The 25,904-nt window shown below is 38.3% G+C and overlaps 2 protein-coding genes and 1 long non-coding RNA gene across 6 annotated transcripts in view; 1 reads left to right on the top strand and 2 right to left on the bottom strand.

The window, feature by feature from the left end:
- The first annotated feature begins 225 nt into the window (after positions 1-225).
- ino80b (INO80 complex subunit B) lies at positions 226-8,848 on the top strand. Its single transcript, XM_052146901.1, has 5 exons — positions 226-565; positions 755-944; positions 2,175-2,323; positions 2,626-2,798; positions 7,693-8,848. Exons 1-5 carry the CDS (start codon positions 523-525, stop codon positions 8,155-8,157), a joined length of 1,020 nt encoding a protein of 339 aa, XP_052002861.1. The 5' UTR covers positions 226-522; the 3' UTR covers positions 8,158-8,848.
- On the bottom strand, positions 6,098-7,679 carry LOC127657917 (uncharacterized). Its single transcript, XR_007972336.1, has 3 exons — positions 7,488-7,679; positions 7,267-7,322; positions 6,098-6,954 (listed from the first exon to the last, which is right to left on the bottom strand). It is a non-coding gene; the product is annotated as an uncharacterized LOC127657917 (long non-coding RNA).
- A 171-nt stretch (positions 8,849-9,019) lies between the features above and the next one.
- The window catches only part of LOC127657893 (protein inturned-like), a 51,456-nt gene continuing 34,571 nt past the window's right edge, over positions 9,020-25,904 (bottom strand). For 3 of the 4 annotated variants that reach the window (XM_052146883.1, XM_052146874.1, XM_052146867.1), the window contains exons 8-16: positions 22,773-22,956; positions 22,541-22,594; positions 21,917-21,979; positions 17,461-17,694; positions 15,163-15,678; positions 14,225-14,322; positions 13,225-13,414; positions 11,206-11,345; positions 9,020-10,504 (exon numbers count right to left, since the gene is read on the bottom strand). In XM_052146883.1, the coding sequence (XP_052002843.1) occupies positions 10,393-10,504; positions 11,206-11,345; positions 13,225-13,414; positions 14,225-14,322; positions 15,163-15,678; positions 17,461-17,694; positions 21,917-21,979; positions 22,541-22,594; positions 22,773-22,956 (1,591 nt within the window). In that variant the 3' untranslated portion in view covers positions 9,020-10,392. The remainder of the gene's footprint in view (positions 10,505-11,205; positions 11,346-13,224; positions 13,415-14,224; positions 14,323-15,162; positions 15,679-17,460; positions 17,695-21,916; positions 21,980-22,540; positions 22,595-22,772; positions 22,957-25,904) is intronic. The other variant, XM_052146890.1, reaches the window with a different exon arrangement.

The raw sequence follows: 25,904 nt of genomic DNA on the forward strand, positions 1-25,904 counted from the left end.
GTGATTGATTCATAATAATCAGCGCTGAGAAAAGTATCAGCTACCACGTGACTAACGCTAGCACTGTGTTGCTTCAGCAGGTAACGAAACACCTTTTAGCGAAGATTTGAAATATGAAAATTATTATTAGACCTATGAAAAATTCGGGAAGTAATATAATAAAAATAATATATATATATATATATATTTTTTTTTTGTGACAGTGAGCAATTAGACTACATTACCCACAATTCATTTGGCAGGCAGAATCCGTTTGGAAACGCCATGCTAGTATGCTAAGAGACACTGGGATGTTTACGACTGTTGTTGTGACTAGTTTAGTATCATCTTATTGTCGATAATTTAGTTAGGTTTTATTGTTTCAGAGGTATTAGTTATAATAATAATAAGAAGAATAAAGCACTGTTAGTTTCAGTTAATTGATTTGATAGGAGTTCAGGCCTGCAGCTGGACGAATACTAATATATTATTGAATATGATTCTCGAGGTGAGCAAATAAGTCCAAACTCCTTTGACGTGTCCATGGGGAAAAGGAAAGACATGATTCACCCCAGATTTCTCGCTGGTAAGGGTAATTTAATGCTTTATACAGAGTCTTGACCCACGTGTCTTTTAGAGTATTAAAACACAACATAAGGCTCATAAACCTTCAACATGTGATGATGTTGTCCTTAAATTGTGAACATGGACCTTGACATGTTATTCATTTTTTACATGTGTTTATAAGTAAACTCAGAAAATATGTGTGGTTCAGGAAATGGGGATGATTATAGTGTCCACAAAAAGAAACACAAAAAGCACAAGAAACACAAGAAGAAGCATCATCGGGATGATGGACACAGTTTCTCCTCTGAAGCTCTGGAGTCAGACTCTGGTATCGTGCTGAAACCTCCTCAACTCAAACTCAAGATCAAACTTGGTGGACAAACTCTAGGTACCAAGAGGTCAGTGAGTTATCATGCAGTGTATTAACTATTTAGTATGCTGTAGTTCACTCACAATCAAAGCTTTTTTGTATTTCCCTGCATCACCACATTTTTTCGTGTTTGTGTATAACAGTTAATGGTTGTGATATTGCCTGACTAAACTGCTGATGCCATAACCAGTATAAATTGTATATAGTATATGTATAATTGATCCTACTCAACTCGGTCCGAGCGGAATTCGAACTGGCATCTCCGGCAAGGGAGGCAGTCGTGCTAACAAGGAGGCTAAAGTTAAGAGAATAAATCAGATTGATAATACAAATTGATTTGAACAATAACAGTAAAGTTTGTTAAAGATTAATGATTTAAACTTTTTACTTTTCAAATTGAATGTTTTCTTGACCAAATTAATGATTAGAACTTTTCTGTGTCTCCGAACTAACTTCTGTGTCTCTGTCATCCATAAATGTTGTTCTTTAATATTTCCATTTCGTCTAAATTATGGATAATGATTATTCATACTGCAACCTCCGTAAGCATTTAAAAATGCGGCACTCATGCACGAGACACTGTTAAAACATTGAGACCTGGCGCGACTTCCGTCTAGAGTCAGACGCCTACATCATACGCTGGAACTTGACTCCCTTGTGAACGTGTAGACGGCAGTTACCGGAAGCTAGTGATTATAGTTTATAAAGTTACAAATATGGATGTTTTTCTTACAAAAACGCATCGCTTCACTTCAGAAGGCCTTTACTAACCCCTGGGAGCCGTATGGATTACCATTTTGATGGATGGAAGTGCTTTTTTGGTCTTCAAAATCTAAGTTAACCTTTATTCCAATTATAAAGCTTGGAAGAACCAGGATATTTTTTAATATAACTCTGATTGTGTTTGGCTGAAAGAAGAAAGGACAACTAGGATGGCTTGAAGGTGAATAAATTATGGGATAATGTTTTTAAAGGGTGAACTAACACTTTAAAAAGAAAACTCTCCATAGAAGCAGTTGGATTGCACTATTCTTTCTATAGTGCCCCTTGTGGTAACGTTGAGAATAAAACGCATAATTGCGCTGTGTTATGTATTGCAGCCTGACACATTTGGGAATGCAACAATGCACAAAATCGAGCTCGAGTATCTTGAAGCGTCTGTTTTCACGCAGTTGCTTAGAGTATGTTTCAGTCTTAAGTTGCTTTGGATAAAGTGTCAGCTAAATTAGTCTTAATGGTAATCTCTGTCTGTTGTTAGTGTTCCCACATTCACAGTGATCCCAGACTCTCTACACTCCATATCACCAATGACTGTAGACAGTGATGATGACAACGATGATGATGAAGACTCTGATGATGAAGTGCCATCAGAGGGAGTTCCAATCGAGCAGTACAGAGCGTGGCTAGGTAAGTGACCGCACGATTAGTGGATGCATAAAATGTTTTTGTGCCATCATCAGTTTAGGTTCAAATGTATATGGTTAGTAACTGATCATCATTTCTTTAAAATATCAAAGAAAATGGCTTGGAAAGTGTGCTTATTCTATCTTTCTTTTAAAAAAGAAATGCTTCGATATTTTGTTTTTTAATGCAGTGACATTCATACATTGCCAAAAATCATTATTGGGGTCACTGTAATTACAACGCATTTAGAGCTAATTTGGTCTTTGTGTTAATGGTCATGCACTTATTTTACTTGTAATACTTAGATGAAGACAGTAACCTGGACCCGGGTCCTCTACCAGACATGAACACCGATTCGCTGTTGGTAGGACCCATGGATGAGGAGGAAAGGTGGCTGGATGCTTTGGAAAAAGGAGAATTGGATGATAATGGAGAGTTAAAGAAAGAGATGGATGAGTCTCTACTTACTGCCAGACAGGTGGGCTAAAAAATACACGCAATCCATTTTCATTTAATAATGTGTGTATTTATATCCTTCTTGTGTGTATTTATATCCTACCGTCAGTTGTTAAACAAAAATATAAAATAAATATGAATTCTAATAACGCATAGCAAAGATGCAGTAAAGCAACCATGCAACTCATCTCTCGTTAATGAGATGATTTCTAAAACATTTCAGAAACATGTGCTGGACTACCTGCATTCTTAAAGAGACAGTACCATTTTAGGGCTTGTTACACAAAAGAATGCAAGTTCTTAAATTATTTCAAGTAGTGACTCATATCATTATTATATATGTAATTTCATGACATAATATTAATTGATAGAATGTAAATGTTTTTTTTTTTTTTTAAACTTAAGGGCCCAATTTTAAAAGTGCTACGTCTGAAGCAAAGCACTATGAGCTATGACACGTCATATGCCCAAAGTCAGTAGGCACGGCCATGAAGATTTGGTATTGTTCTGCAAGCATGTGCTAAGTCTAGGTGCAAAATGGTTTGCAGAATTGCATGCACAAAGCACTAATGGGCTGGGTCAATTGCAATTTAATATGGAAGTTCTTCTCTGGTTATTGCAGCATCTGTGTCCTATTATGTATTTAATTCCCTGTTAAGCACCAGTGATATAAACGAAGACGGCACATTCAGAAGACATTGAGTCCTTGTTGTATGCCAGGCATACAGTGGTAACAAAAAGTATGTGAACCCTTTGGAATTAGCTGGTTTTCTGCATTAATTGGTCATGAAATGTGATCTCATCTTTATAAAAGTCACAAGTATAGACAAACACATTGTGCTAAAGCTAAACACACAAACAATTATAATCTTTCATGTGTTTATTGAACACATCCCATTAAACATTCACAGTGCTCTGGAAAACCCTTGGATTTAATAACTGGCTGATCCTCCTCTGTAAGCAGTAACCCTAACCAAGCATTTCCGGTAGCTGCGGATTACCTGCACAACGTTCAGAGGGAATTTTGAACCATTATTCCTTAAAACTGCTTCAGCTCAGCCATATTCTTATGATGTTTGGTGTGAACGGCTCTCTTGAGGTCAATCCACAGCATCTTCATCCACAGTATTCCTGAGTCCCATGACGTTTTGTGGGTGATGTGGGCGGAACTTCCGGTTAAATGCAAACAATCGTTATGTTATGTAAACGCAGCATAAAAAATGACAGAAACTCTAGAGCAAATGACCATAGAATTATAGTGAGGCGATATTGTTCTTCTCCACCTATTTGATAATGATTGTGGGATTCAGGATGATGGCCAAATATTGCAAATAGAAGCATTTTAGTTATTTTGTTGAGTCTTTATCCATCGATGGAAGAACCTGAGCAGAGTAAGCCTGTTAGCGCCTTCGCAGTTGTAAAGTTGTTTTGAGAACTGTAGATAATTATGTTTATTTTAAAGCCTATGTTGAGTCTAGTCAGAACCTGAAGAGTTTGTTGTACTGAGATTATGTACATACTGCTGATTTTTTTTACTGCATTGAGTCATCTTGGCTGGACGATCACTTCTAGGGAGAGTAGGCCCTTCGAGATAACTTTTTAACCCTTTCCTGCTTAATGCAAAGCAATAATTCTTGATCATAGCTCTTTGGAGATCTCTTTTCTTTTTTTTTCTTTTTTTTTTGCGAGGCATGGTCCATGTCAGCAGATGCTTCTTGTTATTAGCAAACTCAAAATGTTTAAGTGCTTTTTAGAAGTTGGAATAGCTGTAACCCTGATCTTCAATCTTGTCTCATTTATTGGATGCCAGGTTTGCCAACTCCTGACTGTAATTATCTTTTGTTGACTTCATTAGCTTTGGGGTTCACATACTTTTTTCCAACCTACAATGTGAATGTTTGAATTATGTACTCAATATGTACAAGAACAATGTTTGTACACAGACATCTTAGTGCAATGACCTATTTCTCAGGGAAATAGCAAATTGTTACTGTTTGCAGGAAAACCCTCATACTTTGCGCTGGCATGAAAATTGCACTTAGAATTAGCACTCTTACGGAAATTGGAAAAGATGCAGCGTAAGGTCATTGTGCGTAGTGCTGCTTCTAGCGCGGTCAAGTAGAGCCCAACATGTGATTTATAATAATGATGAGAAGAAGAATTTTTTTTTATATATATTAGTACATTTTCACATAATATGCATCAAGTGCATTACTATTCCTGGCCAGTTACATCGTTGATCCAGTTGTTAATAGTATGTTCACACCATTTTGGATTTACTATAACTAGTTCCCAACTAGTAAATACCAATTTGGAAACTCTGAATTATATCTTCTGAGATCTCTCCACTGATCTATATATATAACTGGATAGCTCATAGAATTCTAAACTGCCAGCGGTAGGTGAAGCTACCGGAAGTGCTCTGGCGGCCATCTTACTATTCCCTACCGACAGAGGGCATCGCGGCATGTGCAGCGTTTAACCGCGAAACAACACTCACTTAAGGATGCGGCTAAAGTGCCCACAGGTTGTAATTTATGACTATGTACATATTAAGCACACATTAGTCGTTATCCCCATGTAGAGTGTCCATAACGATCATAATCAACAGTAAAAATACAACACCAAAGTGTATTAATACCCCTTTTTAAAGCAAAGTTATCCATCTGCAGATTGTTACAGGATGCAATGTTTCTCTGCCTTCATAGTTTAAATCTGTTGATGCTCATTAGTTCATAATGTTGACAAATTATACATCTGCATAATTTGCCAACATTATTAACCATTTTTGACTAGATTATATAGTAAATGTGAACTAATTTAGGGGGGGTGCATGCACATCAACAAATTTTAAAGTTAAGAAAAACTACTAGCTTTGTGTTGATATTGTAACTAGACAGTATCTCTTAGAATAAATCCAGAACCAAATATAAAAATGTAGCATAGTATACACACACAAGTTCATATGTAGTATGTGTGTGTGTGTATATATATATATACACACACACACACACACACACACACACACACACACACATTAATTTACCTTTACTTAATGGAATTATCCATTTGCATTCATTTCTGGAACATGTACATACCAGCTTGTGAGCATTTAATTATTTCAACAATCCCCTGATATTTTAAATCATAATCAGAAATAGGTTTATTGACATATGCACACTCAAGGAAATCATACATATTTATTTGTTCAATAACAAAAGCTTCCAAGTACATAAAAAAATTGACTTAAAGAACAGGTGGAGCAACCAAATTAAGCACCAACTTAGTTGCAAACTAACTAGTAGTTACTGAAGCCTTGAACTTTATACCCCAACTTAAGACCTTACGCACAGCTATTTACTCAACCTCATGTCCTTCCAAACCTGTATGACTTTTTCTGTGGAACACAAAAGATGACATTTAAAAAAATGTTTTTGTCCATATAATGAAAGCCATTGGTGACTAAAACAAGCTATTTTGCTCACCATTTACTTTCATTATATGGAATACAAAATACATTTTTGGGGGTTCTGCAAAAGAGTCACATGAATTTGGAAGGACATGAGGTTGAGTATATGATGACAGAATTTACATATTTGGGTCAACTTTTCTATTAATATTAAATGTTATAACTATCTGAAACACAGTAATTTTATGAGACTTATACTGCATGTTGCAAAAGTATCTTCATTGCAAATAAAAACAGACAGTATAATATTTTTTACTCTGTTAAAACAGCTCTTCATTGAAGCCAGGCTGACTCCTCATACAGCTTTTCCTCCTGTTGCAAACCAATTCCAGTTTTATCTAGCATTCAGTGCGATGTTTATTGAAATCCAAACGGCAAATTCACCTTGTTTAACTTCAACAATATCCATGTGCACCTTTTCAGGGCTGGACTGGAAAGAGAAATCGGCCCGGGATTTGACATAACTGTCAAAAAGTTGTTGGGGGGGTAGTGTTCGCTAACGCGGCAGCTCGTTTTAGATTATCGCGGCCGACACAGCGACCCGCTCGGTTCTCCCGATGGCCAGTCCACCCTGATCGGCCCCAAAGTTTGTCGGTCCACCGGAAAAATGTCCGGTAGTCCAGATTACCAGTCCTGCCCTGCTCCTCGTCTATTCCAATTGATCACTTTATAAATGATGCCCGTGAGCTGGACCGTATTCAGGCCTGCACTGCAAAAAGTACAAATCACACACAGAGAATTAATGAAAGCCCACATTATATTTATCATATGTAACCGGTGTTGATCTGCAATTAGATATTCAACTTGACCAAAAAAGCTGACTTAGGAAAATAACCACAATGAATAACAGTATAACTCACTAAGTTAACGTTAGCTGCATAGCTAATATTCATTTATCCTAAGAAAATAACGACAATGCACGTTCAACGTAAACAAAAGCTACAAAACATAATTATGTATTCAGAATAAAAACTTTAAAGCCTGCAAAAAATATGTTTGAAAATGTCTACTGATATCTTACCTCAGTTTCTTAAACTTGTTTCTATTGAAACACGTGCGCCGCTGAACGTAATGCTGCTGCAATAAAGAGTAACAACACGCTCACATTTAGAATAAGCAGGGGGGAAAATTAAAGTCAAAATAAATAATGAATTACATATTTAGGAAGATTGCATTGTGATACAGTGTATGCAGACATAAGAAATGTGTTTTAATGTGACTGGATGGGTACAAATTACTCACCAAAACAGACGATTTCCCATTGAGACACATAGGAGTACAGAATGTTAGGGAATACCAAGATGGCGGCGCAGTAGCTTCACTGTTGTGACGTCATGAGCTATCCAGTCATATATATAGATCAGTGGATCTCTCTCATATGAGGTCCTTGAAAATTTAAAAATAGTGCTGGAAAAAGTCCTGAACAGAACTGTCTCTGTCCAAACAGAAAGCGCTCTTACTCAAGCACCAGGTCCAGCCTTTACTGGAGCTCCCTATGGGATACAAAGAAAAGGAGCTAACGGCAGAAATGATGCAGAAACGTGAGGAACGAGCTCGCAAACGACGCCTTCAGGCAGCCAAGAAAGCTGAGGAGAGCAAGAACCAGACTATCGAGAGACTGACTAAGACAAGCAAAGCCAAGATTAAGAGTATGAAGGAACGCAGGTCAAAACAGACCCATCTGCCTATGGTGCGCTATAGCAGTTCTGCCCATGGCACAACTGTTTCTTACCCTGTTGGGGTACTTGCCCCGACCCCTACACCGCCCCGAGCACCACCTGCTGTGCCAGTAAACTGTGGAGTGTCTGGATGCTCCAACCTGAAGAAATACTCCTGTTCTAAGACTGGGACGCCTCTGTGCAGTCTGGAGTGCTACAAGAAGAACCTGATACTTGTGGAGGGTGTTGCTTAAAGTGTGGCAATTCAGGTGCAACTTTGTGCGTGTAGTGTTTGTGAGTTTTAGTCAATTGAAAATTATGTGAGCATGGCATTCCAGGATACTACAATTATGCTGACTAATCAGTGTAGAATCAAGATAAAGTTGTATTTATATTAAGGCACATTTGGCCTCATTATCTGAATATTCTATTAATTGTAACAGTTTAGGTAAAAATGGTTTTATGAATGATTTACATAGAAATGTATAAAACAGAAGCAAAGCGAATTGGTCACACCAATCTTTTGTAAATAGTTGCATTCAGTTTGTCAGTTTACGTGAAAATGCTCCATAAAACCAATTCAATGACCCAATTTGACCCAATGGTTTTATGAAAGATTTACAAAGAAATGAATTCTGTTTATTACTCATAAAAATGGCCCAGTGTTTTCAGAACCATTCTTACGATGAATGTTGCATTTAAAATTCAATGTGTCAATTTGTGTAACAATGGTTTTGCCAACAATTTGCATGAAAAGTAGCATAAAATAAAAAAATGTCTGTAAATCCTTTGTAAACTATTTATTAGATTGTCGCATTGAATTGAATGTGGACCGATATGTCAAAATACATTTTCATTGAGACTATCTGGTCATGTAAGAGCAGCTTAATTTTTGTATAAAGATGGAAGTAATAAAGAACACCTGAAGTACATTTTTCATGCATTTATTTGCTAAGCCTATTTTAACTTAGAGAAACAAAGTACCCCCACATAACCTAAGTTCTGAAGCACAACTTTTTGTAAGGCTGTGGACAACATTTCTGCATATCTACTGCCAAGAAAATGTTATTCCACTTGATCCAGCAAGAAAAGGTAATATAAAAAAGCCTAAGTTCCTAAGCCGTTCATCTTATTGTGCCTGTTTGAGAAATCAATCATAGGTATTAAAGTTTTTTTTTTTCTCATTTCAGAAGCATGTATTGTCTGTAAAGAGATGGACAATTGATTTATTAGTTTGTTGCTTCTGACAGTTTGTGAATCACATCGAACTCTGATTTTGATGCCTTGGCTGACTTGTCAGTAGCCAGTTCTACTTCAAACCGTGCCTGTATTTAACTTCCATTGTTGAAAAAAAAAAAACAGCAAAAGGTAAGTTTAATCACATAAACCACATATGATTGCCACATGGTTAGCATTTTAGCTAAGCCCACCTATGGAATTATTTGGTCACTTTTACCTGAATTTATTTTCCCTTGTTTAATAAAATGGTTTCCTTTATCTAAGCAGCACAAGACTTGATGACTTCAAGTCACAATGCTAAACACACACACTCAGAAATTAAGGGGTGAAACGATAACACACACATACCAGGTCATCACTAAGTGGAGCTCTACAGCCATCTTTTGGTCATTGTTGGCAATACAAGGCAATTGTTGCTTTTCAGCTGATGACAACAATCTGACACACACACACACACACTTTTGCAAAATACATTTTTACTATAGAATGTTTGAAATTTCAATTTAATTTTCAGAATTCTGCAGTTCATTTCTGTTTCTTGATGTAAATTTTCTTGACATTATTGTGCATTTACTCTGAGTTATAAATGTTTATGTTTGAAATAAATTATTGATAGAAAAATCCTTATTCTGTGTCTTTTCTTTGTAGCACCATGGTCAGGTTTGATTGCAAACATAATGCAAAAACTAACACTTCATTTTTAGAATGTGACATAATAAATTGATAATATCCAAATGCATATCATGTGATAAAATATAAAATTAGGTTACAACAAGCCATCAGACTACACCATAGGTGGCTACAGCCCTCTACAGGCTGTTACTGGCAAGTCATGTTTATATTTTGTTCACAAGATAGCAGCATTTTTTTGCTTATTTGTATATGCAAATTAATGTAGAAATGTACATGTAAATAAGATAAAAATAGCATGAAATTCCTAAATAAATGCACGATTTTATTGTTTTTACTTCAGGGAAGAAGAAATGGTATTATTATCATAAAAATGGGTTACACATATTGAGCCATTTTTCAATACCATAGAAGGTTTAAGGATGGACCGGTAGCCTGTTTGACAGAAGGGTGCTTTTCGAGTATCATTGATGTCTGATTCTCTCTAGTGGAAAACATTTCTGCAGATAACTCATAAAAATGAGAAGCCCTTCAATGAAATGTCATAGACCAGCCCTGTGCTGCACAACAGCATGTAAATGTTAAGGACGATAACTTGTAGAAGTCTCTCTGGAATATTATCACATGGCCAAGCCGAAAGACAGCCGGAACGCCATCTCCACAGGAACCTCTGCGACAGAATCATGGAAGCACACGTAGAACTCTTGGGGCACAGGTTCTAGAAGCATTCGTCTGTAACACAAATCCCAAAAGAGAATATGCTTTGATGTTGCCAACGTGTGTGGCATCTCACAAGACTGCAAACTAAGTCTGTATTGATTTGGTGTCAAGTTGGAAAGCTGCTTTCAATTATATTCACTGTATATTTAATATAAGGAAAAAAGTTCTCAGCCTGAAATATGTCATCAGTAATTGATATAACTTACAGCTATTCCAAGAACTGTAACCACAGATACCAAACATTGAGGTTTGACGGTGTTAGTTTAGAAACATACGTAAGTACGCAAACACTGATGTGAATGCTTGGCCAATGCACTGCAAGTGTGCAGTCCCATTGTACGTACATAACATGTTCTTGCATCACTGCGCTGGTCTCAAAACTCAAGGGGACCATAACGTCGATGTCTTTGCCATTAAACCCAACTTTTTATTATATATATACTGTAGCTAGCGAGCTATAAACATGTCAACTAACTTGCTTGGCAACTGATTATCTTTTGTTGCTCCAACATGACAGTAGTTGATCTTAAAGAGAAACCCGTTTGTAGAAGAAGACAGTTTACACTAATACACGCACTAACGTCCCTCTTAGACACGCTGAGAATGCACGTGAAATCTAGCTTGCATAGCTAGTAGCATTTGTGTTCACGTTCTTGTGTAGAGTATGTTTCGGGCTTTAAGATGATGCTCTTTATGAAAACTAGATTATGTACCCTATAACCCAGTACGTCATGGTGGGTGCTGGTTTCTTCTGATCTGTCCAGTTTTCAGGTTTACACTGGAACAGAACGCCGTGTTCTTTGACTGGGCCCAAACCCCGAGTGCTCTGCGGTCGATCCGTCCCTCTACGATCCTGAAGTAAACATTTACACATAAAACAAGTCTTAGCAAAACTATTTAGGGCTGTTAAAGTGTTAATGACTAATTTAATTATAAATTAAATCCAGATGGGGCTTTTAACTTTTTTTAAAGGGAAAATAAACAATATAAGTTACAAGTTAAATAAGTTAAAAATGAACTTTACATTTTTATTTGAATTCTGTCACTATTATTGCATTAACATTAAGAAAAGGCTTTGGAATAAAAGAGAAACCCATTTGTAGATTTTCCTTTTCATTTTAATATTGGCAGTCTTGCCTGAAGATTGCAGTGAAAATGAAATGTAAAATCATCAATTGCATTTTAGTTTTTAACTTGACACGCACAATGCATTGTCAATGTAAATATTACAATTAAAACGTAATTATTTCATTTTTAATTTTGTTACTTTGCAGAATGAAATGGTTAATGTTTTTGTTTTCATTGTTTTTTTCTCTCTTCATTTTCATCATTGTATTTATTTAAAACTGGCATCAAATAAGCTCCATTTTGGAGTGCCATGTAAAAAAAAATTGATCAAAAATGTATTAATAATAAAAAAATAGATCACTTTCTAAATTGGCAAAAAAAAGTTTTAAAATGTAGTTAAATTCAACAAAATAATACATATATTAATGCATCTTTAAAATTGCAAATATGCATTTGCCAGTTGCTTTCCTTTATCCGTTTGCAAACTGAGTTAAACGATGCCATTGGACACTTGATCACATGGATGCAAACAATAGAAAAATTCTGTTTATGACAGAATTACAAGATAAGAATATAGAATTATAAGACACACCAGTATTTCTTAAAACTAAAATCTCCATTGACTACATTAAATTAAATCAATAAAACATAGTAACATCAATATTTTGTTTTCTTTACTTAAGAGAAGCTGAAAACAAATATTCTGTGTACAGCCAAATGTAATAATTTGAGTGACATATTTAATAAAAAAATAAATAAAAAAAGCGAAATTTCACCAAAATGTTTTAATTCTCTCATCATTTACTCAACCTCATTCCATCCCATCCCAGATGCATCCTTTAGTAGTAGTCCTTTTTTACTATACGTTTTCCTCCTTGACCAGTAGGTGGCGATACAGACAAATAACTATTATTTTAAGACAATGAATGCTTACTTTAAAATATATTAATAATAGATGATCATGATAATAAAGAAAAAAAATGTATATAAAGAAAAACATTGCAACTATCTAAGTTAGTGTAATTCAGGGGTCCAAAACACCTTTAGAATCAGTCAGATCTATATATGTTCAACAGCGTTTCCCCTTTATGTATTTTGCAACGGCGCAGCATAACGCTTGCCAGCCCATTCAGCTGTGTGCTTTCTACTGCAAAAGAGACACATACACACAGTGACGTCATTGCATAGCACGTGTCAAACTCACTTCATTTAATGTGGCCCGCATGCAAATTTCTGAATGTAGGATGGCAGGGGATCGCAACGTTTCACTGACCAAATGAGATAGCGCTTTCCTCGTGAATATTAATGAGCCTACCCCTGTCATCTTAACCTAATGTTTTGGAGCACATTTTGCTTGCTTCAAAAGAGGAAAGTCAGCGCTACACGGGCCATTTATCAACACGGATCAATGGATAGAGCAGCACGAGCGCAGAGCAGGTGCGGTAATTCATGGACTTGTCTCAACCAAACAGACTAATTTAAATGCATTTGTGAACCAATAAGATGTGCGGCGGGATTGCGAAACCCATTTGAATGTGGTGCAGAGTTGCAAAACTCTTGTCTCAGAAAATTCTTCATGATTTTGTTCTTGAAATTTGTAACTTGGATGGAAACATGACTATTGTAATAGCAACCGGCAGCAGCAGTATATAAGCCGTGTTTACCCGTGTGGGGAGGCTCTGCTGGAAGGCATGACGTATGGACAGACAACAGTGGTAGAAGTTCTGGATGAGCTGCGGGTGGATAGAGCCGCTGAGTTGATTCACTTCTCTGTGTGTAGGTGCAATGAAGATGCCCTGCACTGTCTCCATTAACACGTAATGAAACAATGTGTTCTCCGCACCTGCTGTTAGTCTGAAAACACATACATACATAAAAACTGTGATAATCTGAGCATTGCTCAGCCTGTGCTCCATCATCAGCCAATGGGACGTTAGTCCATGCCCCATTTTCTGATGAATGACATAATGTAAGAAAAATCGGTATTATAATGTGATTATACCATTATTATAAAAAGCTTTTTGGCGGAAACCAAGGATTGGAAATTCATGACTCGTCCATTAAGCATCATTCAGTAATGGAACCTCTAAATAAATATTACATTTTCATTTGGTAAATTATGTAAAAATCTGTATATTTAATTGTTGATTTATTAAATTATTTAATAGATTTAATTATCTATAAAATGAAGGTCACTTTTGGTTTGGTTTTAAAATGTACAACGTCAAATGGCCTTATTTACTGGCAAGGTTCGCGCTTTAACTTGCCAGAGTAGATGTATACACCACGGGACCCCCAAAATGAAGCACAAAATGGAACCCAATTTGGAATGCTCAATTCCCAAATGCGCTCGGAGTCCTCGTGGTCGCGTAGTGACTCACCTCAATTCCAGTAGTGGAGGACGAATCTCAGTTGCCACTGTGTCGGAGACCGTCAACCCGCGCATCTTATCACGTGGCTTGTTGAGCGCATTGCCGCGGAGACACGCCGTTTGTGGAGGCTTTACACAACTCACCACACGCCCCACTGACAACAAACCGCATTATAGCGACCACGAGGAGGTTACCCCATGTGACTCTACCCTTCCTAGCAACCGGGCCAATTTGGTTGCTTAGGAGACCTGACCGGAGTCACTCAGCACACCCTGGATTCGAACTAACTCACTTGAGAACATTGTGCATCATCTCCTCAGTTTCCCGGTCTGTCAGACTCTTCTTCAAGGAGCCCAGGTAGAACGGGTTAGGGTGTTTTAACCTCGGAATCTGACAAAAGAAACAGGAAACAACAGGAAAGAAATATGATTTACTTAAATCTTGTTTTGGGCTAAATACAGTATTTAACAGAAAATCACAAATTTCACAATTTAAGATATACATTTTCTAATGAAAATGTTAGTGGCGCTTGCTCATGCCACAATATCGCTACAGTGCCCGTCCACTTTATCAATATTTTGGATCCTGAATTATTTTTCTCATTCCTTTCTTCCATAGGGATCTCATAAAATTCTTCACAAAAGAACTTTTAGCCCACCAAATCAACCACCTCTGAGGTGAATCACATTACAAACATTGATTTGAAGCAAAAATATAATTGAAAATTGGACAACAAACAAAGGTACAAGACTGTGTTCTTGTCATCTTTCATGAGGTCATGAATTCCGGGGGGAATATGCAATTAGAGAGGAGGGTTTAAATGTCTTTATTTGTCATGGAAAAAATATCACAAAGCAAAACCCTAAAATATGTTTTCTTAATGCAAAATATAGTTATTTTTCCCCTTTTGATTTTTGGGCAAAAATAAACCTGAAATGTTCTTGACAATATTTGTGACATTGAATGTAAAAACATAATACTAAAAACAGGTGTATATAAACACAATACAGAATTTGAGATGACACTGTGGTGGAAACTTTCACGATTTTCAGAAAACAGTAGTGATGTACATAAATCATTGGACATAGTTAATTAGTAGACAAACTTGTATTAGTGTGAATATTTTTTTAACAAGACTTTAATATCAGGAAATGCACAGTGCTAAAAGTGCCTGAAGTTAAGCAAACACCCATATATGACATAAACCATAATTAATTTTAAGATAAGCACCTTGAAAAAACCTGCACTGCCCAAGCTGCCGTCTGACCCTCCCGACCCGAGGGAGTCCCTGCGTGTACCACTAAAGGGTGTTCGCTCATGAGGACTCAAACCCGGAGTTAAAGATGCCACTCCCTCCCCGTGACCCTCGCTGCCACTATCAGACAAACTCCTCTGTGGACTTGGTCTTCGTCCTTTTAGACCCGATGTCCCTATCTCTCCAAACAGACTTCGACTGATCACGGCCGGCGATGTGGGTTTGATGGCTGCCGTCAGCCGGTTGAGTATGGGTGAGCTGCCAATGACATCTTGACGATCCCGCCCACCAGCAGGAAGGAACCAATCAGCGCAGGAGAGGCACGGAGTGGGTGGAGCTGAAAGCCGCTCCTCGATGCCCGCATACAGGCTCTCCAGTTGAAGCAGGGTGGCTTTGACCTGGTCCACGTAGACACAGTCTGGACCAGGAGACCCCAAAGTGGGTGAGGCACAGCCACCAGCCTCCAGCAATACACACTGCATAAAGTGTCTCTGGAAACACAAATACAAATGGGATGAACTGTCTTGCTGTAATAACTTAATATCCAAAAACCTGCCATTGAAAGAAGTCTTCGAACAAATACGCACAGCTATAAATGAATAACAACATGAGCCATCTTAAATGTGTGATGTAAGACTTTGAGGCAGAAGAGAACTAAGAGAAATTGAACAATTATACACAGAATGACTTAAATACAGAATCTACACTGACATTCTCCTGAGCTATAAATAAATTCAGACTGGTGCCAGGAAGATTTAACTGTGGGGGAAAGCATAACACAATCTCTCTCTTAATCAAATAAACCCCCAACTTAACTCATCACATGACTGATAAGGGACTGTTCTATGACTGCCATGGAAACCTCCATTGTTTTTAACCAACTCTGTATCCTTAAAATGATTACACTAATCATGAGGCATGTTTCCGACTTGCCAGCTCAATCAAAGCTTAATTCAAGAACATTTCAAATGGACTTTGGACTTTGCTTATTTTACTACTATCAAAATACACAGCCATGTGTAGGATTATACTTAAAAAATGGACAAATATATCCTATGTTGATGTTAACCCTGACAATTATGTTTTTCATTTTGTGTAATGTATTGTCCATGTTTAAAACTAACAAATTAAATATTAGGAAGTTTTACCATGCATTATAACTTAATTATAACTGTAATTTAATAAGAAAGTACAAGTGTCTGGTATGTAATGTTTTGTCTTTTTGGGTTATTTGCAGTTCTAGTTCTCTTAGAACAATAGGTCGAAAATGTAATATCTTGAGGAAGGACAGAAATGACCATGTGACCTAGCAAAAGACATGTCTGATTGGCTCAAGATACATTTGATGTGCGGCCAACCTCAACTCAACAAAACCTCCCCGGCAAGGACGAACGCTCTCTGTTCTTCTTCTAGCAAACAGGTGACAGGGAGTCCCTAGTCTCACTTGAGGGAGACTTTGCTTCCGCGGTTCTGCCTGGTCATTCCATCACCCATACGGCATCCACGATCTTCAACAGAATTCCAAACATCGATGCAACAAAGACTTTCAACGGAACCAGCCAAAGAAAAAAAGCAATGCACAGAACTTGCCCAAGTACTTTCGCTGAAAGTGCTGATGTTTTATAAATAATTTCTTATCCGATTACAAATCGAGGCATACTAAATTAAGTAATGTTGGTTCTCAAGGCATGGTCTGTAGACTCCATAAAGTTAATTTTTCTGTTCCAGATTATTTCAAATGTATCTTCTGTCAAAACTCACTTACCAACCTGTATTTATGTTTATCTGTGTTTTAGTTTAGTTTTTTAATAGTTTAGTTGTAAGTTGTAGATTAGTTAATAAAGTCTTGTTTGTATTCAAAGAGGAATTTGACTGTATATTTGATTAAATCATATCAGTCCCTAGAAATCTGGTCCTAAGAGCTACAATTGCTCATAAAAAGTATTTAATCTTACAAGCTGATCAACTCATCGCTGGCCGAAGACTTTGATCGGACATAACCATTAAATATTAATGGTTTATCCCCCTATTGTGCTAAATGACTTGCATTAATGGTCGGAGAATGACGCAGGCACAATCTCAAAGTCATAAGCGAACCATTATGATAATTCCCTACATATAATTGGTTGAGGAACTCAATTCCAAAACAAATTACATATATATTAGTGGATTGAATACTGGTAGATTCCGAAAACATGATGAATGCTGGCTGTTGTAAATATACCCTCACAAAATTGCTAATTCCCTACAGTGAAAAGGCTGAATAGTCTCACCAGGCCCACTATGAGCAGGAAGTGCCGTGCGTGTGGTTCACTGTAACTGAGATGTGATGTGGGGGGTGTTGTGAGAGGACAGGGGTGGGCTCTCCGCTGGGGGAACACCTCCCTCCACACCACCAGCTGTCCCACATGCTGTTCTGATGCCAGTGGCAGCAGACAGTAGTGCTGACAGTACAGACACACGTCCAGCAGGTCTTCTTTAGGGAGGTGATTCGCTATCAGATATCCCTGCATGACACAACAGGCAAGACCGGCATCAATGATAATGATGTGTAAGGACTAATTGACTCCAGACCATTAAATTACTGAAAATGAAAGGATTATCTCACTTAACAAAGGAAAATTCTGTCATCATTTACTAAACACACTTTCTTGGATACAAAATGAGAAATTTTGAAAACCTACTGGTTGTTTTTACCCATGCAATTACAATGAATGGCTTTCAAGCTTCAAAAAAGGATGCTTGTCCAGCATCTGTCATTTTCTACTGAGCCCCTTTGAGGGTAGGAGGAAATTTATTTTCCACAATAGTTTTCCATTCCCTCACAATAAGTTATGCATTCCCACACATTGAATTTTTTGTGTTCCCAAACAATAGTTCTCTTTCAAACATTCGTTTGGTATCTCACTATGGAAAAATGCCTCATGCATGAAATCATGGAAGCAATTTTTTATAGCACCACGTCTGTCCAATGACAGACAATGACAGCAGTGACCAGGAAGCCCAGCCTTCCCGATATAACACCTCCCTTTATGTTATTCTCGTTCCCTTCCCCATGAAGATCGAGTTGGAAGCTACCCTTCAGCAGAATTTCTGAGATTATTGCCATTTAACTGTTTTCAAGGATGAGCCATTGAAGTATGTCACTAAATGTGGTAATATTTTTTACTTTTAAAAACTGTAAATTGTCAGAGACTTTACCAGCATGTTATGGTGGGTAATCTCTCTTATTCTCTCTCCATGTTATCGACAGTCATAGTTGGTAATATTGCTGCACCGCTGTGGTGTTATTTATCGCATTTAGTTAAATAAATAAGATAAATAAGAGAGAGGAAGTGATTTTCTGCCTCAAATGAACATGTCGCGGTGAGTCAGGATGTTAATCACTGTACCATGGCCACTGCTAAACCAAGCGGATCCAAAGAGAAGGAAAGTATGTGCTTGCTTGGCCATGACTTCAGCCAAGGTCTTGCACCCCCTGTGCATTGTTTGCCTGGGGGTAAAACATGGACGGGCAGCATTGGCTCTTCTTGAGTGCTGCCCATACTGCGTCAGATTCCAGTTAGGGTTTGCAAAAGGAGAGTGCAATTCTCAGCTGCGGGAAAGGGAGACCCGTATCTTTCTCCTCTCCTAGTGGAAAACAAACCATCAAAACCTCCAGAAGTCCAGAAGTTGGGGGGACATTATGGATGAGGCCTGCCGAACCTCCTTCCTCTTTTCGCTGTCTCCGACAAGAAGAGGAGAATGAGGATGACGATATGGACGATCACCTTCTAGGATGATGAGGAGGATGAAGAAGATGCAATCCTTCCACCTCAAGATTCCAGGCTGCCAAGCAGGCCGAGTGGGGGCTCCCCTTCATCGACACCCGTGGATCTTGATCTGATCGAGATGTGCCATCGGGTGGTGGCCAAGCAGTCTATTGACTGGCCATCTCAACAGATGGAAAAGGGCACAGAAAGGGACTTGTATGATGGGAAGAGGCTGCCATTACATCTCACTCCTGAAAAAAATTTAAAGAGGCAGCTCTGGCTCCATTGAGGAGAGCAGGTCTCAGAGTGTCCGCATATTTGGACGATCTGCTCTGCTGTGGGAAAACATGGGTTTTGTGATAAACCTCACAAACAGCTGTCTGGTGCCATCTCAGGAAATAAATTATCTGGGTCTCAGACTGAACTCCGATCTGTATCGAGCATTTCTTTCAGAGGAACGCATCAGATCATTTTGCAATTATCAATCATAATTGATAATTTAATGGCCTCAATAATTTAATGGGTTAATGGCCTCAATATTTTCAGTCATTCCTTTGGGACTTTTGTGAATGAGAGAGTTTCAGCACTGGATGGAAATACATTGTTTGTGTCCACTCAAACCGAAGAGGGGATACACGCTCTCCGACACTAAAGAATTCCCGCTTTCCTTAACAAGGAAATCCCTTTGGGGCGGTCTCTTTGTGGTCATGATGACAGACATGACTCTCACAGGTTGGGGCGTGGTGTGTGAAGGCAGAATAAATTTAGGCTTTGGCCCACGTTACTACAAAACGTGCATATAAACTTTGTTACTGACAGTATTTCTAGCATTGAAGCACTTTGTGCAGTTCCTTCAAGTCCACCATGTCTTAGTCAGATCAGACAATACAACATCAGTGGCATACATAAACAGACAAGAGGGCACATGTTCCTAGCGGCTACACAACCTGGCACAAAAACTGATTGTGTTGAGTAGTGTGCACTTCCTCTCATTACAGAAGACTCAATTGAGTGCTAATGGAAAAGCATGAGGTATATATTTATGCAGTTTACATGCAATTTAGAACAAAATACCCTTTTTTCCCCCAACAAATTTCAGTAGGCTACATTTGGGCGGTGGGGATGCCGATGTTCCACATGCTCTGATGACATCATCATAGGATTATTGCTGGGCATATCGCAATATCCAACAACATAACGCATATATTGTTTTCCTCCATATAATTTTGAAGAGCCATCAGAGCACCAAAGACCCTCAGATGGTGGGTAAACACAGGAAGTTTATCCTTTTGAAAACAATAGACCCCAGAACTTCAGGGATCTTGTGACTAGAGCTCAAATTAAAATCACACTTTAAATATACACAAAAAAATTTATATATACAATCACAACATTAAAACCACCTCTCTAATATTGTGTAGGACCCCTCATGCCACCAAAACAGTGCCAACCTGCATCTCAGAATTGTACAGAGCGGTTATCTGAGTTACCATAGACTTGTCAGTTCAAACCAGTTTGTCCATTCGTTTTTGACTTCTCTCATCAACAAGGCATTTACGCCCACAGAACTGCAGCTCACTGGATGTTTTTTTGACCAACAATCATGCCACTGTCCAAATCACTGAGATCAAAAATGTTCCCCATTCCGATGGTTGATGTGAACATAAGCTGAAGCTCCTAGCTCTTTTTTATGCACTGCTGCCACATGATTGGCTGATTAGATAATCGCATGGATGATTGTTGGTGCCAGACGGGCTGGTATAATTATTTCTGCAACTCCTAATCTCCTGGGATTTTGAAATGACAAAGACTACGGTAACTTAGATAACCGCTCTGTACAATGGTGGTGAGAATAATATAATCTCAGAATGCTATTCTGAGATGCAGGTTGGTGCTGAGAGGGGGTCATTGGGGATTTTGAATGTTAAAATAGGGGTCCCCATGGAAAAAAGTTGGGAACCAAACGCTCTACGCGATCATTATAGGATTTAAAGTGGGGTGTGTTTGAACAGTGGTGCGCCCACAAACATATCATTCCCTTCTTATGTTCTGTAGCGGATGTGCAGAGTTTTCTGCAAGACCTTTTGCATAAGGGTAGACCACTCTCTACTATTAAGGTATATCTTGCAGCAATATCCGCATGCCATGTTGGGTTTGACTTGGGAACAGTTGATCAACACCCTCTGGTGTGAAAGAAATGCACAGTGACAAATATATTATGATACAATAAGTCATGAGCCATCACATTATAATCGAGCAGCAAGTAAACGCGCTTGAGGGACAAGCGTCCGCGTGACAGAGTGTGCATCAGCCAGGTGCAGCTTTCAATCTCTCCCCCTTATATTGGGACACTTCGCGCAACTCATAGAAGAGGCGCTGACAGCACAGAGAAATGGCAGTTTCGGAGTTTGTAGTTATTTACATGAACTGCTTCCTTATTTTTTAACTTAAATAAAACTATAACGCATTAAATATAACTCCATTTAAGACATAACGCTGGGGTTTTTTCCTTTAAAGTCGTTCGACATTAATTTCCGAGCGGTAGCTCCGGTTTCCACAACAAGAGTGCTTCTGTATTTACTTGTTTGGTATTTTTGTATAATTCCCTCATATTTGCGATCTACATCACCTGAAGCTGTGAAAGTTTAGAGTGTATCTGGACTGTGAGCAGTGTTTTCCTCCACTCTTCAGTTAGTTGCAAGCTGCAGTGCTGCTCTCACGCACCATCATTTGAGGTTTAAATGATCACATGTAACGGGAAATGGCATCAAACGACTATTCAATAACGAAAACTTTTGCCGGCAATTTTTTACTGTCGACAACGCCGACTAATCGCTTCAGCCCTAATTCCCAAACAATAGTTTGCATTCCTTTGCAACGGTTTGCATTCCCTCACAATAGTTTGACACTGGGCAAATTGTGGATTGATTGTTGAAAATATGTGATAGCATGTTGCTTCAGAAGGTTTCAGACTCACCTTATAGAAAAGACAGGAGCCCAAAATTACATACAGACGCCTCATGCAGTAGAAGTCTTCAGACTGGCCAATAAAAGAACAGAGAGAAAAATCAATGTACTGACCTTGGCGGTTGATGTGTAATGGTGCGACGGGCCATATATATTGGTACTGTACTGTATATTTATTCTGAGAAAAAATGGTTTTAGTTCTTAGTTGAAAGTGACAAACATTAAGCTTTTCTTTAGTATAGTACTTTGTTTTGGATCATTTTAGTCATAATTTAGTCATGCCATTGCTACATACAATTCATTTTTAATTGTTCATTTTGGAATGTAGTTGTTTCCCTAACACCCTGTTTACACCAGACGTGAGCGAGGTCACATTGCGATGCAACACCTTAAGGCTGTTTACACTGGATGCATTGAAGCAAACTTTCTAAACCGTTTATTTGTCTTGTTGGTAGGAGTGCAGCCAGAATGGCCATTTACTATCTGCGTGACAGGACCTCGGCATCCAGTGTAGACAGCATCATTGATTATAATGGAAGTCTGGTGTAAACAGGGTGTAAGAAGCTTCATCTCGATGCTGCTCTCTGCATATCTCTGATTCTGGCCACTTATCAGAATGCATGAATTGACTCACCATTTCACCAAAATCTGAGGACTCAAAATCTGATAGTATAGTGTCCACCTCTACCTAGAAATACAGTCAAAACAAAAATCTGTCAACTTTTAATTTTATTTTCATGAATTCTGGTCGAGATGCAATAAAAATGAGCTAATAGTGTTAGGGCTAGTCCATGTGTATAAAATGTTATCTGGGACAAAGGTCTTACATTTTGGAGTTCATAATTACTGTCATCTGGTAGTCAAACCTTTATATCAGGTGGTAAAGTGAGCCAGCGTACGGCTGGTAAGCCATCTAAGAAGAGAGTCCCTGAGATGTCTGAGGAGGGCGGTTCAGAGCTATCAATCAAACGGGAGGGCTGGAAAAGCTGCTGAAAGAACAGGCAGAAGAAATGATCCAGACGGGGAGAGTTCTCCACCTCACAGAACGCACTGAAAAGAGAAAATGAGTTAATTAAGACACTGTGTTTATACATAGCAATTTTATAATAATTTTTAATAACTGTGAATATTTAAAGGGGTCAAATCACAAAAGAATCAAAATTTTCTTGATTTGTTTTTAGATAAATAGCTTTTTGTACAGTACAATGAAAACATACTGTAAGTTTCAGAACTCAAATCTTCCTCCCCGGGTTCATTTACAAAAACAAACTGCAAAACTGCTCGTTACAAATTTCCACTTTCTGATTTCAGATAAAACATGAACTCATTACCTTCCATGTTTGCGTGTCATTGACGCTTGTCGGGTGTTCAGAAACTTTAGGTGAGGTAATAAGGAGGAACCTAGAAAGATACTCCTATACATTGTAAACATATACTCCGAAGAACTAATGATAATTAGGGCTATCGATTTAATGCATTCATTTAGTATGATTAATTATATAAAAAAATAATGCAATAAAAATGTTACGCAATTAATCATGCCTTCTGAACCGTTTATAAATGTCGTAATAAAGGTACGTATTTTCCTACCATCAAAGCATATAAAGCTTGAAATACAGGTAACTTGCGTTTTTTACGTGCTGTGTCAGTAAGGGCAATCAGCATGCCTCAACAAAAGTCACAAACAGTGCAGACACTGAATAAGAGCTAGTCACACAGAATGCATTCTTGACAGCTGGACAAAGCTCAACAGAATGTATGGATCTTGAGTAGCGTTTTTCAAAGTTTCGACTACTTTTAACTTGACAAAGCATCCTAAAAATGTCGCGTTTATGATGCTCCAAAAGCCTCTGTCTCACTCATTTACATAGACTGTCAATATAATTACAACACATTCAAAATAACACTGATAGAATGCAAGAACTTGTTCTGTGAGAACAGGACAGATTGACAAACTTAATTGCAAAATGGTTTGCCGTCAACTGTAGGCCTATGTTCAATGATATGGGTATAAAGCAAACATTCCTTTTGCAAATAGAATAGAAGAACAGGGAGCCCTGCAACAGATGGCATGTACCTCACAGAGCCCCCCACTGTTATATTATACTCTGAATATCGAACCAGTCTGGGATTACAAGAAGGGACTGAAGCAATTGAGACCGCCTAAATAGATAGAAAAACTGTGGCGAATTCTCCAAGAAGCTTGGAACATCCTATCTACCAACAACCAAGAAAAACTGTGTCCAGTGGTCCCAGACAGTCATTATGCTTAATGTAAATAATGTAAATGATAACCAATCTGAATGCGAGTGGATCTGGCAGGACGTTGTGTTGACACATCTGATTTAATAACATACAGCAGTACAGCACTGTATTGATCCAACTATTCTCAAATAGTGTATTCTATATTGTGTGTATTGTTTACTGTACATTGTATATTATTATTGTGTTGTGTAATTATGTGTACATTAGATATGTTAATTGTGTTGTGTAAATATGTTGTTTATGGTAAATTGGTATAGACACTACTTGTCTCTCCAGCCCAACGACACCACAGTGACCACTCGAATCGCTGCCTGTCTGGCAGACATCTCAGCCGGATGAAGGAACACCACCTGCAACTCAACCCAGCCAAGACCGAACTCCTTGTCTTTCCAGCCAACCCTGCTGTTGAACACAACATCACCGTGCAGCTGGGTCCAACTACAGTTTCGCCTTCCAAAACGGTCAGAAATCTAGGGGTAACCATTGATGATGAGCTAAATTTCACAGACCACATCTCAAAGACTGCAAGATCATGTAGATTTACACTCTACAATATCAGGAAGATAAGACCTTTCCTCTCTGGACATGCCACACAACTGCTCGTTCAGTCACTTGTAATAACTAGACTGGACTACTGTGACGCTCTCATTGCAGGCCTTCCTACATGTGCTATTAGACCTCTGCAAATGATCCAGAATGCAGCAGCACGTCTGGTCTTTAATGAACCAAAGGGAGCACATGTTACACCACTCTTTGTCTCTCTCCACTGGCTGCCGGTTCATGCACGTACTAAATTCAAGGCCCTGATGCTGGCATACAAAACAGTCACTGGGTCTGCTCCAGCATACCTAAAAACATTTATGCAGAGCTACGTTCCCACCAGAAGCCTGCAGTCGGATAAGGAACGTTCCCTTGTCGTACCAATAACAAAAAAGGCACCAAAACACTTTCAGTTTCATCATACCATGTTGGTGGAATGACCTTCCCAACTCAATCCGTGAAGCTGACTCTCTCTCTATCTTCAAAAAACAGCTAAAAACACATCTTTTCCAAAAGCACTTAATCGGTCACAAAAAAAATTTTTTACAATTCTTGTTGCACTTAAATCTGTTTTGTCTACTATTCTGATGATAGTGAAACTTTGTAGTATGGCACTTTTCGTACCACTGTCTCCTTAAGATGATTCGCTTATGTTTTCCTCTTTTGTAAGTCGCTTTGGATAAAAGCATCTGCCAAATGAATAAATGTAAATGTAAACGTAAATGTCTCGTCACTGTCATGACTGCTATGTTGCTCGGAACTGCACACAAGACTTTCACCCACTGTTGCACTTGTGTATATGGTCGTGTGACAATAAAGTGATTTGATTTGAGAGTCTGACTTTTGCTATCAGCATAACGTCTGCTCCAGATTTTTCTGGCCAAGAACAGCCACTTAGACAGAAAGAGGCCATCTGACCGACATGACCAAACACAGCTTTCTTTGTGTCTTTAAGGGCAGGTCAGTCTGAAATTGATAATACCAAAAAAATAGACCAGCATGGAAATTAGCAGAAGCTCATTCACATAATGATGCCACAGTCTGTGAGAGATTGCTCAGACCATGCTAAAGATGTGTGTTGACATTGTGGTCAGAATATCTGTCAATATAAATGACATAATTAAAGATTATTCAATAGATATTACTCTGAAAACACCTTTATTTTCATCTTGCCATATTTGCGTTCAATATGC

The sequence above is a fragment of the Xyrauchen texanus genome, chromosome 2 (genome assembly GCF_025860055.1).
Source record: "Xyrauchen texanus isolate HMW12.3.18 chromosome 2, RBS_HiC_50CHRs, whole genome shotgun sequence".
Taxonomy (NCBI): Eukaryota; Metazoa; Chordata; class Actinopteri; order Cypriniformes; family Catostomidae; genus Xyrauchen; species Xyrauchen texanus.

What these genes read in the sequence shown, in the direction of transcription:
- ino80b (XM_052146901.1), top strand. Translation starts at nt 523, where the DNA reads ATGGGGAAAAGGAAAGACATGATTCACCCCAGATTTCTCGCTG. An exon ending in CAAACTCTAGGTACCAAGAG is followed by an intron (nt 945 to 2,174) that starts GTCAGTGAGTTA and finishes GTCTGTTGTTAG; the next exon opens with TGTTCCCACATTCACAGTGA. An exon ending in CTCTACTTACTGCCAGACAG is followed by an intron (nt 2,799 to 7,692) that starts GTGGGCTAAAAA and finishes CTGTCCAAACAG; the next exon opens with AAAGCGCTCTTACTCAAGCA.